This window comes from Mytilus galloprovincialis, chromosome 5, assembly GCF_965363235.1.
Source record: "Mytilus galloprovincialis chromosome 5, xbMytGall1.hap1.1, whole genome shotgun sequence".
In the NCBI taxonomy this organism is placed as follows: domain Eukaryota; kingdom Metazoa; phylum Mollusca; class Bivalvia; order Mytilida; family Mytilidae; genus Mytilus; species Mytilus galloprovincialis.
Genome location: NC_134842.1, coordinates 10,420,901 through 10,436,213, shown reverse-complemented (window position 1 = coordinate 10,436,213; position 15,313 = coordinate 10,420,901). Strand labels below are relative to the sequence as shown.

The 15,313-nt window shown below is 30.6% G+C and overlaps 1 protein-coding gene across 1 annotated transcript; it reads right to left on the bottom strand.

Annotated features, from left to right (window-relative positions):
• Nucleotides 1-256: 256 nt before the first annotated feature.
• On the bottom strand, nucleotides 257-12,384 carry LOC143075121 (uncharacterized). The gene is made up of 14 exons (XM_076250428.1): nucleotides 11,308-12,384; nucleotides 10,105-10,175; nucleotides 9,445-9,501; nucleotides 8,830-9,129; nucleotides 8,203-8,328; nucleotides 7,092-7,398; nucleotides 6,695-6,903; nucleotides 5,741-5,932; nucleotides 4,686-4,961; nucleotides 4,174-4,378; nucleotides 3,834-3,928; nucleotides 2,768-2,939; nucleotides 2,216-2,326; nucleotides 257-1,651 (listed from the first exon to the last, which is right to left on the bottom strand). Exons 1-14 carry the CDS (start codon nucleotides 11,636-11,638, stop codon nucleotides 1,071-1,073), a joined length of 3,033 nt encoding a protein of 1,010 aa, XP_076106543.1. The 5' UTR covers nucleotides 11,639-12,384; the 3' UTR covers nucleotides 257-1,070.
• Nucleotides 12,385-15,313: the final 2,929 nt, after the last annotated feature.

Genomic DNA, 15,313 nt, shown 5'->3' with positions numbered 1-15,313 from the left:
ATTGGAATTAGGTCAAATTAAGCCAATACAACCAAAATCTTTATTTTAAATTTTTTTTTTCACAATTGCTTATATAATTGATCAGTAGTTATATGGATCACTGTGTGGTTTTCAAATTATAAAGAAAAAAGATTCAAAATTAAGGGAATGCCTTATTTTGTGTGCATGGCAACATATTGTTACCATAGTAACATATTTTTTCTCAAAAAAACAAGTAATTTATATGAATACAAAAATTCCTAAAGATAACAATGAATGAAATTTCTTTTTTTATTTATAGATAATATTTAGATAGATGCATATTTCAATACTGATAAACTGCTATGTAAAATATACCATAGAAACAGCTATATCACCATAGCAACAATACTAACATCAACTTTAAAATTCTTGTTTCCCTTGATTTTTTCATTCGACCTTTATCAAATTCTCTATGATCATGTTTTTTTAACAGAACTTGACAAACAGGTGACTTTAAAAAGCAAAATAAACTTCTTACTCTTCTAAAGAATCTGAGTTTTAACTACTTTTTGATGGGATATGGTTGATGATCAATTTGAGTTTTGCAATATAGAGATCACAGATGGTTTTACACTCATAATGTAACCTGATAGAAATGCTTGGCAAGTCTATTTCTAACTGCCTCTTTACATCATATAAATAAACTTTGTGTGAAACATTTTCATGTTATTCTATATTATATCTTGTCTGTATTAATTCGTGTCTATTGCATATAGGTCAACACTTTTTGTTTAATAATATAACAATAAAAAAAATTATGACTGCCAATGAAACAAATCAACATCCAAAACCAAATGTTGTTGATCATGATGAAAACAATTTTATGTTACCTTATGGTCTCCAACATGGAACATAAATCTTTAGATGTCTTCTCACATAAATAATATTAATCACTTAATTATTTTTTCAGAAGTTGTATAAAATAACTAAATTTGTTCAGAGGCCTAACTCAGCCCAAACTGAAAACTTTAATAAATCTTTTTAAAGTGTAAAATTGACAAATAACAGATAAGATAATAAGTAGCATTAGAATTTAGTTAAATTGGGACTTATTTAGAAATTTGCTGCAAAATTTTAATTTTCAGTTCATGTTTGCTGTCTTCTTCTTCAGCTGATTTAAAATCCCCAGGTTCAGAATTCCTGTCTTTCATTGCAAGTCTTGAAAAATAGGACGAAATTTGTTGTCCAGTCAAATAGTCATTCCTTTTGAAAAGGTACTGATCTTCTTCCTTCATATTTCTCATTTCCTCTGCAGCTCTAAAAGGATCTACCTTACTGCCAGTTCTTTTTCCTGCATAGAACCTATCGTGCATGTATTTTCGCTGAGCCTCACTGAAAATTACTCTTTTTTTCTTGGTTTTCAGAGCCCATCCCTGACGCAGCCCACTTTCTCCTACAACTGAGTCTGATGGTATTGACACTGAATGGGTATTAATGAAAAGGCTATTTACTTTTGTGCCATACATAATTTTAGCCTTGTCATGAACAGAAATGACTTGTACATAGTTACAATCTCCCAGCAGAAGGTGGTTATCCAATGTCTCATTAGAGCTAAATGATTTGATGCAGCCATCTTTAGGACAATCATACGAAATTTTCCTTCTCTTTGGTTTAGGGTGTAGATCTTCATCTTTAAAAAAAAGGATAAAACTGTCAAATACATTACTCAAGCCTACAATTAATTAGGCGATTTATTAAAATGAGTGTTATCACAGGCTGAGCAGAAATTACCTTCCTGTCCAGGAGCATTATCACTTTATGTTAATAGTGTCAAAGCTTTAGTTTTCATATTTGTGTATATATGTGCATGTCTTTATGTGTTCCTGTGTGCTTGTATCTGTCTTTTTCTTTAGGTTGTCAAAGTATTGAACATTTTGAAGGCCCACTCAAAGTTGTTTTTAGGCATCTTTGTCTGCTTTTATGAATCACATTTACAAGTTATCTGTATCTTTCCTCTATGTCTTAGTTCTAGGGTCATGTTACAAACTTAATAAAGTTGGTAAATGCACTTAGGTTTCATTTTAGATCATGACATCTATTTAAAATTTAGCCACTGACATTCAGTATAATAATCACAACATTAGTGCAATGCTTATCTCATCCAGTAGGAAATATTCTCCTTATCTGATATAATATTTTCTCAATTATAACATACTGCCAGCTGAATGCAACATTATTATTTAGGGTTCCTTACCTTCAGTACTCAAAGATCTGCTGACAGTTTCCTCATTTGTCCAGTTCAATTTTATGAGAAGTTCAGCTGGCTTTGGTGGAGACCCAAGTGATTTCCAAGGAATAAGTTGTCCTAAAATAAATGAAACAAATATGTTTTCTACAAATAGGAGCTAAATGATAACATACCCTTAAATGTAAATGAAACACTTAGCAAAGTCATCAAGTCATTCATACAGAAAATATTGGTCACACTATATATGCTTACAGTTATTACTTTTATGACTGGTAATGGCTTAGTGAGGGACAGATGGATGGACAATATATGGCCACAAAAGCTTGAGTTGTTTCAAGGTTAAAGTGATCAAATTATTGGGTTGAATTATAAATACTTCTTAAAACATTACTGATAAAGCATGATATACTTTGACAGGTCTATAATTGTTATTTTTTTATACATTGGGACTTAGATGGATACATTTTTTGTAGTTGTCTCATTGACACTGACACCATATCTTCTTATTTATACTGGTATATGAGAAAGTATCTTTATGTAATTCACAGAACCCTTTACCTTTTCCTATTTTGTACGCTTTCCATACTCTCAATCCATCAGACTCAAACTGAAAGTTATGGAGTTGGGTAATTCCTGCAATTGATTTGGTATTGTTTTTTTCACCATCGATAACGGTTACTGTGTCCACAACTTTAACTCTAAATTGACCATTTTGTCTTGCATCTATGGCCTAAAAAATATACATTGTTGATACATGTATTATTATGGATGTGTCTGAAAACACATTTATATAAGACACATAATACATTAGTAGGGTTTTTATTTTATGATGAATTAATTTCGTAGCAAAGTTGACATCCACTTGTGTCTGTACAGAACCAAATATAGTGTATGTCTAAACAGACACAACTACAGGAAAAGAGAAATCACTGAACTATTTAGCACTGTTTTGTCACTGAAGTTTGTCCATCAATTCATAGTTTAAAAGACTTATGAAGTTTGTTTACTTTAAATAATTTCTTTTTGCATGCTAAAAATTATCATACAAAACAATTGCATTTTACATGTGAATATAATGCTTCCCTGAGCACAGCCTGATACGGCTGCAGAGATTAAATCCTAAACATTTGGGGCAAATTTGGACACAATATTCAAGCTTGATACTGTGAATTTGAATTGTGATCAAATTGTTGATATATTATAGGTTTCTGACACAAAATAAATGTGGACAAAGATTTAACAAGTCTATTGTGCAATAACTGTGCAATTGAAGATTTGTTCTTGAAACTTTAAAAAAATTTGAAATTTGAAAAAAAATATGAACCCTTTAAAGAATTTGGAAAAAAATACTCCCCCACCCCTTTTTGGACCAATTACCACAAAACTCAATCCCAGCATAGAGAGCACCATACACTTAAACACAAGTTATTAGTAAAAAAATCCATGCCCTTAAACTAAAGTTATTGTCTGGAAACCAAATGTCTTCGGACGACGAGGATGATAACAACAAAGTAATACCAATATATACTACTAGAAATATTTATTAAGTTGTTTTGCGGTCATATAAAAATGATGAGATATCAAAATTACTGGATATATTTACAAATTTAATATATATACATACTACTTTCATTTCTTCAGCTGAAGTAACATCATGACCTTCATTTATGTATCGCTTGATAACTGACTTAATATGGGAGGCTCTACGATCACATGGCCCTAAAATAAAGAAACAAAATGCAACTATTAAGCAAATTAATTTAGTATCTGCACAGAAATATGCAGACAGTGTCATCATTTTAACTTTAATTTGTAAAGAAATTCATTAGACATTTTGCCAATTTTCTGTAAGCGGTTTTTATAATGTAAAGTTTTAAAACAAAATAAATTTTGAAATGACTCAAGAGTGAATTTATTATATGCATTTTTTGTCAAGTGTATACAATAAATGCTGCAGATCATACCTTTGCCATCCTGAGCTTCTGAAAAGTTGTACGATTTGATTTTATTGCCAACATCTCTTCTGAGTGAAGCCATCATTAATGTGTTTTTATAGCATCCTGCATTGTCTGAATATATGTGGATTTCTTGAATATCTGGTATCAAGGTATGAAGATCAGCAACAGTATCTTTGATCAGAGATGATGTTATAGGGGAATCTTGAGATATCTGAATAACAAAATGTGGACTTAATTAATACATGTAATAAGACTAATAATAACAAGACACATATTTCTAAACTTAAATTTGAAACAATAAATATGCAAAAATGTTTGTTTTTAAACTTTATTTTATTTTTTCTTTGCAGCACTTGTGTGCGTATACATGTTAATTCTTTCTGCTTCCTGACAATTATTTCCTACACATTTTTTCTTGTTTCACTGTATGTGAGTTTACGTGTTGTTCTAAAACTAACATTCAAAAATTGGTGAGTGAATTAAATGGTATTTTAGCAAGTAAAAATATAGAATCATACCTGAGCTGAAAATATATGCACATGTGTGAAGTTTTTGATGCATCCCTGTTCTTTAAAAACAGACACGGCTATGTGCCAGTTCATGCCTTTCTTTGCAAACCAGTCGGTTTGACCCTCCCTATACTTTCTTGGCAACATCTTCATTGCCCAATCACGGGTCACTAATACTTGTCCATTTTTCAAATCTCGTACAAGATCTAACCTTGCATCTTCTTGGTTTCGTGATCTCATTATATGGGCTTTCCAGTCTGTAATGCTATCAACAGCTGATTCAACCTGATGGAAAATTAATAAATAAAAAGTGGTTATACTTTAAGCAATTCAACTTGTAATCAAATATCAATTTAAACACTGCATTCATCAGACAAAAATATTAAAAAAATATAAAGGAAAACCTCTCTCAATGAAGTGACATAATGATAAAATTGAGAATGGAAATGGGGAATGTGCCAGAGCGACAACAACCCGACCATAGAGCAGACAACAGCCGAAGGCCACCAATGGGTCTTCAATGTAGCGAGAATTCCCGCACTCATAGGTGTCCTTCAGCTGGACCCTAAAAATATGTATACCAGTACAGTGATAATAGACGTCATACTAAACTCCGAATTATACACAAGAAACTAAAATTAAAAATCATACAAGACTAACAAAGGCCAGAGACTCCTGACTTGGGACAGGCGCAAAATTGTGGCGGGGTTAAACATGTTTTTGATATCTCAACCCTCCCCCTATACCTCTAGCCAATGTAGAAAAATAAATGCATAACAATACGCACATTAAAATTCAGTTCATGGAAGTCTGAGTCCGATGTCAAAAGATGTAACAGAAGAAAATAAATAAAATGACAATAATACATAAATAACAACAGACTACTAGCAGTTAATTGACATGTCAGTTCCAGACCTCAATTAAACTGATTGAAAGATAACCTACTTTACAAATGATCAAAAAGGGAGTACTAAAAACATGCCTCAAGAACATTCTAAATCATAACTACATAATGATGCAATCATGTTCTAATTATTTTACAGTAGAAAAAACATGTATAGTACCTGAAAAAGTACTGCATCTTTGTTTTCCCAGTTGACACTCTGAACAATTGTGGAAATTTCATTCAAGATTTCATCAAGATTTCTGCATTGCAGACAAATTTCTGTATGACTGTGACCACACTGCTCTTCACCTTCACTCAATGCAAAAAGTCTGCAATGATCTGCTATATTTGATTCAGCCTCTATGTGAACCTATCAAAATAATTTGTTCTTGTAATTAAAGTCAATATTTGACAATTTTTGAAGAAATAACATATATCATGTATATCAACAAGCATTAATTTGATTCTAGAAACTTATGTTAATTTTTGTGTTTCATGACTGATGGCATAAAATAAATACTTGATCTTGTAAAGATCATATATGTTTAGTTGCTACTTTTTAACATATCTCCTCTAAAGTCGGATGGTAAATCAGCCAGCACATCTCATATATTTTATAAGCTATCTCATATAATTTTCTTTATATCTTACAAATTACATGAGATTACTAATAAACTCTCCCTATGATATAGATTATAAACTATATAAGATAGATATCCTACATAAAAAATATCAATAAGTTATCTTAAATATAAAAAGTTTTAAAGAAGATATCTTTATATCTTATAAAGTAATATATAATAAATTTTATAAGTAAATTAATACAATGTATCTCATAAAAACTATATTAATTGAGATATAGAAATGTTATAAATCATATGACATATCCTACATATTATATGAGATATCTTACATATTATATGATATATCTTTTATATCATATGAAATAACTTAAAGTTAGAATAGAAAAGACAATGGCTTGCCACAAATAAATCTTAGTTTAATATGAAGTTATGAGGAACATATTGCCCATGTTCTGATTTATTAGCCATTCAAGTTGTTTTTTTTACAAATTTCCAATATCATTGTTCTAAATATTCTGGTTTATATGTGCATACTCTATATATATTACCTTAAAGTCTGACTTTAGATAGCTTTTACCACTAAGAAGACATGAAATCATCTCTTTCTTTCTCTCATCAGTGATCTCTAATTTTTCTATAATGTTTTCCAGGTCTAGGAAAGATCTTCCCCCCTCAGCCACATAGTAGTCTAATCCCTCTATACATTTTCGTACAGATGCAGAACAATCATTTAAAATCTTGTATAATGTTGAGGATCCTGTAAAATGAAGTATAAATTGTGAATCGTAAAGATCCAATTTTGAGTTGGAGGAAGATAAAATTAATATTAATGTAGTTATTATATAGAGGTTCAACTTAATTTTTATTAAGTGTCCTTTTATCTCTGATTAGCAAAATCAAAACATTTCAAAGAAAAAATATGCAAACTCTAATATTCTATTATACCTAATGGTTTGATATCTTCTGCTTCACAGTATTGTGTGTACTGTGTTATCAGTGAAGATGGTGCTAGGCTTCTTATCAGGTTTGGGACTTCAACAACCTCTCCTGAAGAAAGTTTCATGGTCTTTGTCCCATAAGGCAAATCCTTTATAATGTTAGATGACAGTATGTAGTCAATAAAATGTTCAAGTTTTTCATTGTCTACCCTGTTCCTACATTTTTTGTCAAGTGCAACTGGCATACCACATCCAACATCGTTTGTATGGTGCTTGGCTTTATTGAACTTCCAGGCTGACACATTTGGTAATAACTGAAAAAAAGTGATAAAGTAAAATATTTTTAATATTTTGCCAGGAAATTTATGTTTTAATACAACTGTCTGTAAGTCTAGAAAGTAAATTATTTCCTGTCAATAATATAACATCTGAATTAGGATCTGATAACTGCATTTTTTTTATTGGCAAAAATCATCCAAAATTCTAAATAAAGATCTATTCTTTGACTATTATTAAACCCATAAAATGAATTATTTTTGGAAATTAATCATGAACCATAACCCTCTAAATATTTGAGAATATAAATAGTCTTTTATGGCATACACATAACTGTAGTAATAGATGCCTATACATATATATATATATATATTTATCCTATACTTAGACTAAATAACATATGATCTTTACTGTATGATTGTTATCATTTAATTCACGTAAAATCCGTATTTTTCAAATTGGCGCTTAGCGAGCTGATATGAAAAGTTTATCACATGCTTCGACTTATATCACATGCCTTTCCACAAAGTTATTGATTGGCATTCTGGTGATACTCTGCAAATTCCTGAAAATACACTTCAATGGTCCTTTTTAATATTTTATCTAAAACCGTGAAAAATTTTAAATATAAGGACTATAAAGCAATTCATTTTTATTTAAATTTTATTAGGTCAATAGTATAAGGGAGATAATTCCAACTGACTTAATTAAAAATTGTACTGAAATTTATTAGGACAATATCAGCCAAGCAAATTGCAAGAAATTACTCTAAATCATAATAATAATTTACACAAAGCAGCTAGTATCAATTTTTTTTTATTTCTATAATTAAATGATCTTACTTCCTTAATCTCTCCAAAAGTTCTGTCCTTGCAAATAATAGACAGTATTTGCCTCTGTAAAGTCCAAGACTCAGCTTGTAAATACACTTCCTTCAGTATAAAGCTAGTTTGATCTAATGTTGTAATCTATAATAGTAACAATAGAAAATTTTTAGAAACGTGAGTCAATATTATATATATGTACATACATATATGGTGAGATTCCACATAAAGAACCAACACTGAATGAGACTGAGCCTAGGTCAATAAAGGCAATATCAACACTAAATCTATGACACATCAAAACACAATAATTATGTTATTACAGGATCAGTTAGATATATAATAAGGAGTTCTAGAAAAACAATATTTTAATTGTAATGTACATGTACAGACGTATATAGATATCATCAGAGTAATGGGGTCATACATCATTAATACAATTCAAAAATATAAAAAAGACATGTGGTATAATTGCCAATTAGACAACTATCCACCAAGTTTCAAACATAGTAGATGTAAGCAATTATAGGTATTTTTAAAAAGGCTAATTTCCAATTGATTTGTTCTATATTCAGGGACAATTGTTTTAACTACAGATTTTTGGTTATTATGTTTAACTGCCATATTTGCAATTTAAATTCTTACCTTTTCATTAAGAAGAGTTTGTTTTGCCTTTAAAACCATGGTTTCCAATTCTTCCCCTTCACCTGGGCATATTGTGCTGCAAATAGCAGTAAGGCACTCCAATGCTTTGGATACACACTTTTTTCTTGTTTTCTCACAGGAAGTACTTAATGGTGTTGTCTTTTCTTTTATTGGAGAAACATTTGTTATTTCAAGATAAGCATTAAGCTTCTCAAGTTTTCCAATGCCACACACAGAAGCCTCAGAGTCTTGGCTGAATATTGGCTGGCTTTCACTATCAGCATCAGAAAAACAATTTACCTGTAAAAGTGATAGAAAACTTGACAACTTGTATATATGAAAGAAATGGATGTCTTAATCAATTGAGTTAGAAGCTCACTAATATTTAAGTTACATAAATATATTGCAGTATGGTCTTTGCTCATTGTTGAAGGCCATACAGTGACCTATAGTTGTTAACTTTGGTTTCTTGTCTTGTGAAGAGTTCCCTCATGGACAATCATACCACATCTTCTTTTTTAAATGTACATATATATACACAAGTTCCAATTACAAGCATTATTTACTGTTCAGGCTGTGATTCAAATGCTTATTTGTAGCTAAATTTATATTAACCTCAACAATAGTGTGTCGTTCTCGTTTTTCCTCAGCAATGCATGATGTGGCACACTCCTACAAAAATAAATAAAAATATTATTTAGAGAAAAATGGCCCAAATACACCTATGTACTAGTATCCTAAAATAAATGAACAGTTTTGCTATTTCACATTTGCATATGATTGTATAAGTTTTATAATATCACTTTAAAATTGTTGACTCTAAGATGAACATGTACAATTAATAAAAAAAATAAACATGTATGCTAATATATATCCACAACTATATATTCAAATTGTATAAACAAGAGAAACATCTTTCTTCTTATAAACTATGTTCCTTTTTTAATATTTTTGCATAAAATAAGTGTGTTATTACTGCAAATGAAACTACTAAATCTATATAATAAAATGAATATATTATGTTAAATAATTATGTAATAAAACATACTTACTGTTTACAATTTGTAAAACACCCATACCATATACAGGTACATGTAGTTGAACATTGTTGAACAAATAAAAGGTTTCATCCTGACAACTGTGAAAACATAAGAAAACTGACAGCCTACTTAGTTTATAACAAAATAATTTATGAACAACAAATATGAGACCGAAACAAGTAAAATGTGCAACTGGTATAATTTTTGTAAACAATACATTTTGTAAATAACTTACTGCATAAGATTCATGGCAAATAGTCTCTACTGGTTTAACTGACAACTCTTTTCTGCAGTTTGTGCAAATTGCTGGGAAAAAAATACAGTTTACATGATTATGTATATATATTAATTATTTGTGAATACATTTAGTACTAGGAAATAAGAAAAAGTCATAATGTGTAAGATTAAGATAAGTTGGTATAGCTCTGAGGTCCTTTCAATTTATTTTGTTACAATACACCTCTGTAAGTATCTGTTTTGTTCCATTCATATATGACATTGTACATTTGAGAATTTAGAGTATGTGTGGTGTCTGTGTCTCATCCAAAATTGTTGGTCGGCTGTTAAACATATTGTCATCACACATGTCACAGTACAATAGTAAAAAGTAAACTAGCACCAATATTTCACAAATAACAAAAATCCTTCCCTACTAAGGTTGAAGTTTTTTCTCCTAGTTCTTTACAATGAACAAAAACAGCCAACAGTTTACACAGAAAAGAGGCAAAAGTATTAAACAGACTTCCATACTTTGATCATGTTGATAAACTATATATAAAATTTTGAACTTTAAATCCAACTTCTCATCTCTCATTATAGCTACATGTAACCTTGACAGTCATGTGAAATTATGAAAGGCAATAAAGGTGTCAAAAACATAAAGTATTTGTTCATTTGTTTATTTTTTAAGCATATTCACAATTAATGTATCTGTAAAATTGAAAGAGTAAGACTACATTACTAGATGTGTATCTGATTTAGTAGATACTAGATTTCACTTTTTTTCTTCGTGTCAAGGAAAACATTACTGGATCCCCCTTTTTTTCTAAAATTATTTTTTTTATTGTAGGGGGACAAAAAAAAAAAGAGAAGAAAAACTGCAACCCTCCCTCTTGTATAAAATTTAAAAAAAAGCCTGGCCTCTTATTAAAAAAAATTGGGAAATTGTTAAACTAAAGAATTTAACTATAAATTAATATGTTCTTGAAAGAGGGGCGGCATGACCTTTTAAGGGACATCGGGATCAGGTGTTTTTAAGCTTGTAATTTCGGGATTGACCCTTTCTTTTTAAAGTTCAGGATGTCGGGATTTAAATTTCTTAAAATTCGTGACCTCAGGATTTCATGTTTTTACGCCCGGGATTTCTGGATCAGGACCCCTCCGACCCCCCTCTTGAAATGAAGTATATGTTATAAATTATAAATATAAAACTACTTACGTGCACCAATAGGCACTACAAGTCCAGTTGTAGTAAGAATTTTATACATGACATCTTTTGTTATTTTTCTGTCTCCTTTAGCCACACTTTTGTGTGCTGAAATTGAGGATGGAATGCAGCACTTTCTCCTGACCCATGAAAGACGATTTTCTTCTTTTATATACTTGAAATGTTCACCACAAATGGTGTACTCCTCTGTTTTGTAGGTGTTTAACAGACCGATTTCAGATAACAGTAGATCTGCATCGTCCGACTGTACAGATGCTAGTAGAATAATTTGTCCATCACACCCTACACCTGAATATTTACTAGCTTTAAATTTACAACTCATGCCAGTCACTTACAAATCAATGTTTTTCTACTTTTGTTTCAACAGCTCCTCATATGGATTTTAACTAGGATCTCTTTTGAAAATTAACAAATGTTCCAAGACATTAAGTATGGATAATATGTTTTGCTTTAAAAAATAGTGTTCAGATTGTGTCTGCCAGACACACACTCCTTACTGACTTTTACACTGAAGAGTTCTGCAAGGGGAAATAACTCTTGTTGAAAATGAGGGAAATTGGGGGAGTTCAATAGGCCAATGTTTCTAAATAAGCATAGACCCCACCAATTTTTGTTTTGAAATATGTAGTTTTATATTTTTTCTTCCAAATGGGAAAAAGAATTAATTCTTCTGATTTTGACAAAATATTTTTTTTTTGTGTTCAAAAATAGGTGAGCTGGACCGAATCTAGGTCATATTACTAAGTTTCATGGGCCAACAAACTTATTTTTTTTTGCATAAAATTTTCTTTCTCCAAATTTAAGAATTATTTGGATATCACTCTGATAAATGGAACCAGTCATGGAGATTTATTTATTAGAGAAAGCATCAAAATACATCTTTGTAGTATGTAAGCTATATTTTCACAGGAAATGTGGAGTAAGGAAAATTTGCATGCCGTAACCATGGTAACCAAAACATTTCAATGAATCAAAGTTATGTTTTTCAACATATATTAGGTGGTCCTTCAAATTTATGTTGAAATTTAAAAAATATGCAACCATGCATTTCCAGCTAATTTTGGTCATTACAGATAATTGCTTTTTAAATGAACTAGAACTCACCCACAGCGTTAAAGTGAGCCGTTGCTAATAAAACTTCACGTATTTCATTACAATAAGAAATGGTCACATTAACGAAGACACAGAAATTGTTGTGTTTTGTTACTGATGTGGTTTTGTTTTGTTCTAATGTTTATGCTTACAATTAAATACCACTTTCTTTTAGAAAAAGCTCCACCTTTCTAAAGGTTACAATTTCGTACCTTTAATAGATCTGTTCCGTTTTTAACTTTACTGCACTGGTTGCTGTTTTATTACCAAAATTAAACTCTTTAACTAAGTAAGTAACTTACATGTAAGTATGTACTGGGATCTTTCTGAGTGAGCTAGCAGTAATCACTGGGATCAGGTTAAACGCCAGTTAAAATCTTGACCCATCGTTGACCAAATATTAGGAAGTAGAGACGAAAGGGATATTCAAACACATAATAGGAAAACAAATTACGAAGGGACAACGGACCAAATGACCAAAAATATTTTTAAAAAGAGCATACCAAAAGACTGCGCAACACCAACCTAAATCGATGTGATATCAAGTGCTCCGGAAGGGTTCTTGCTACGATTTAGGAATACCCTCACGTAACTAGACGGTTAATACTACAGTGTCTATTGAAGAATTTTATTCAGCATTTTCATTTCGACATTTTGAAATGAGGCTTTTAGGCACATTTGGTTAAACTTAATTTATAGGTCATCGTTTATAAATCTATAGTATGGTGTACCCTCAAAGGCTTTATCAGAACCTTCACATATTTTAACAGTGGGCTAGTTTGTGGTGAAATTTTTCTGTCACTTATAGACATTAAAGACACAAATAAACTAAGATATTTGATATCTTTCTTGCAAAAGAGGGACGAAAGATACCAGAGGGACAGTCAAGTTTTAATGTGGAACAAGGATCAGTGAGTGAAATAATTATCAAATGCATTCTCGTTTGTCTGATTCATTAACCCATTGTCAGCCCCACACTTCCAATAATCTGAGCGAATATCTTGTTGACAGACAAATGTATGATCTATTCACAACAGGTTTCTGTAGACTCAAATAATATTTATTTTTCATTTTCTTAATTCAATTTAGAAAGGTAACGAACCGTAATGGGTGCATACACTCCGTTTCTCGAGAAATGACAACTTAACTCCCGAATAGCACCTGCTTTTTTATGTCTTGTATATTTTCCCATACCTGGTCAGATAGCGAGGATGGTATTCTCCTATAAGGGTTCCTGAGTGGTTTCACATATGTGAGATGTATCTGGTGTGTACCTTGAGTGATAAAACCTAAATTTATGAGAACTGTCGAAATTATAGACTTTTAATTAAAAATAAAGATCATCACATTAACCTTTTACTTGTGGTGTCATGTTTGTAAATTCCTTTAAGGTATCCGAATTCTTTCAACAGCATTATTCAAAATAAACATGACGGAGATAGCTAGTTCGTGTTACTTATTCTTTAGTTTTCTATGTTGTGTCATGTGTACTATTGTTTGTCTGTTTGTCTCTTTCATTTTTAGCCATGGCGTTGTCATTTATTTTCGATTTATGAGTTTGACTGTCCATCTGGTATCTTTCGTCCCTCTTTTAAATTACTTTATTCACAAATACACACCTAGATTTCATGTATATTGCCTTACATGTTCATACTTAATATCCTGACGGGTCTAAAAAAAAAATATCGACAAAAAGCGATAAGAAGAGTCAAGTAGCGAAATAAATATTAATTCAGATAGAAGAAAGAAAATTTAGCGACAAGACAATGCATATAACGTTGAGAAATATGAATAATGATTATGTTTTAAATAAATGAATAAACAAACATGTAATCAAATGTGTGTGTTTCTATTCTTAATAAATCAGAATTATCGTTATTCTATGATAATGAATAAGAAAATACTATCTTTATTTACAAACGTCAGAACAACGACAGGCATACAACATATATAAACTACAAAACGTATATATACATAGCAGAAGGTAGTGTGAAACATATTATAACATGTTAGATCTTAATTTGCTTGTGCACGAAATATAAATTTATCCAAATTACATAATTATCTTAGATTATTAGAACTCATTAATTGTGAAAACTGGAATTTGTTTACACGAGTAATATTTAAAACCATATATCTATAACTTGTTCATTTAACTAAATATTGTCTCGGACAATCAAAACGGCGTTGTTTCATTATCAAGGAAAAAGGACCGGGGAGAATACTATCTAAAAATAAATTTTGAGTTTACCAATTATCACCTAAACCTATACTAAGAAACTAATTTTTAATGGAATAAAACAAATTTGTCTTATTATTTTGAAATTTTTGTAAATAATCATAATACAATCAGTAGGGGCTTTTTTTTTCAAAATACAATTTGTGGTACATAACAGCTTAAACAAGTACTTAAAAATTCTACATTTCTGGTGTGCCATTATGGGAATCTACATCATAGCTCAAAGTGCATCATGACTTACCACGAAGCGCTTTTTACTTTCGTAATATTTTTACAAAAGCCCAAACGTATCATCCTTGTAGCTGGTGCTTTATGAGCACCCACACTTTCACAACCATAACAAAGTACACTGTTAAGCTAAATATCAAAATGTGAAAGTAAAGTTCAAATTCAAATACATATTTTTTACATTTCTCCACAAGGCAAAAACAGCTTTTCTATCCTCTTCATATAGTTTCTGCTGTAACAGATTATATTCACCATTCAAAATTTAACAAAATACCAAGATAACTAAACTTATCTACAATTTCTATTTCCCAGATACTAAAATAACATTTTTTATTGTCATGTATTTTTCCAATCTTTCTTAAATCATTTTTTTTGCCTCATTTACACTAAGTGACCATTTGGAGGTATAATCATACAAATAACGTTTGTAAACCAGAT

Excerpts from the sequence above, each read along its gene's own strand:
- LOC143075121 (XM_076250428.1), bottom strand. The coding sequence starts at position 11,638 with ATGAGTTGTAAATTTAAAGCTAGTAAATATTCAGGTGTAGGGTGTGAT. Across the intron at positions 9,502-10,104 it reads TTTGCCATGAATCTTATGCA|GAGTGTGCCACATCATGCAT; the intron begins GTAAGTTATTTA and ends TTATTTTTGTAG. Across the intron at positions 7,399-8,202 it reads CTTTTGGAGAGATTAAGGAA|TTATTACCAAATGTGTCAGC; the intron begins GTAAGATCATTT and ends ACTTTTTTTCAG.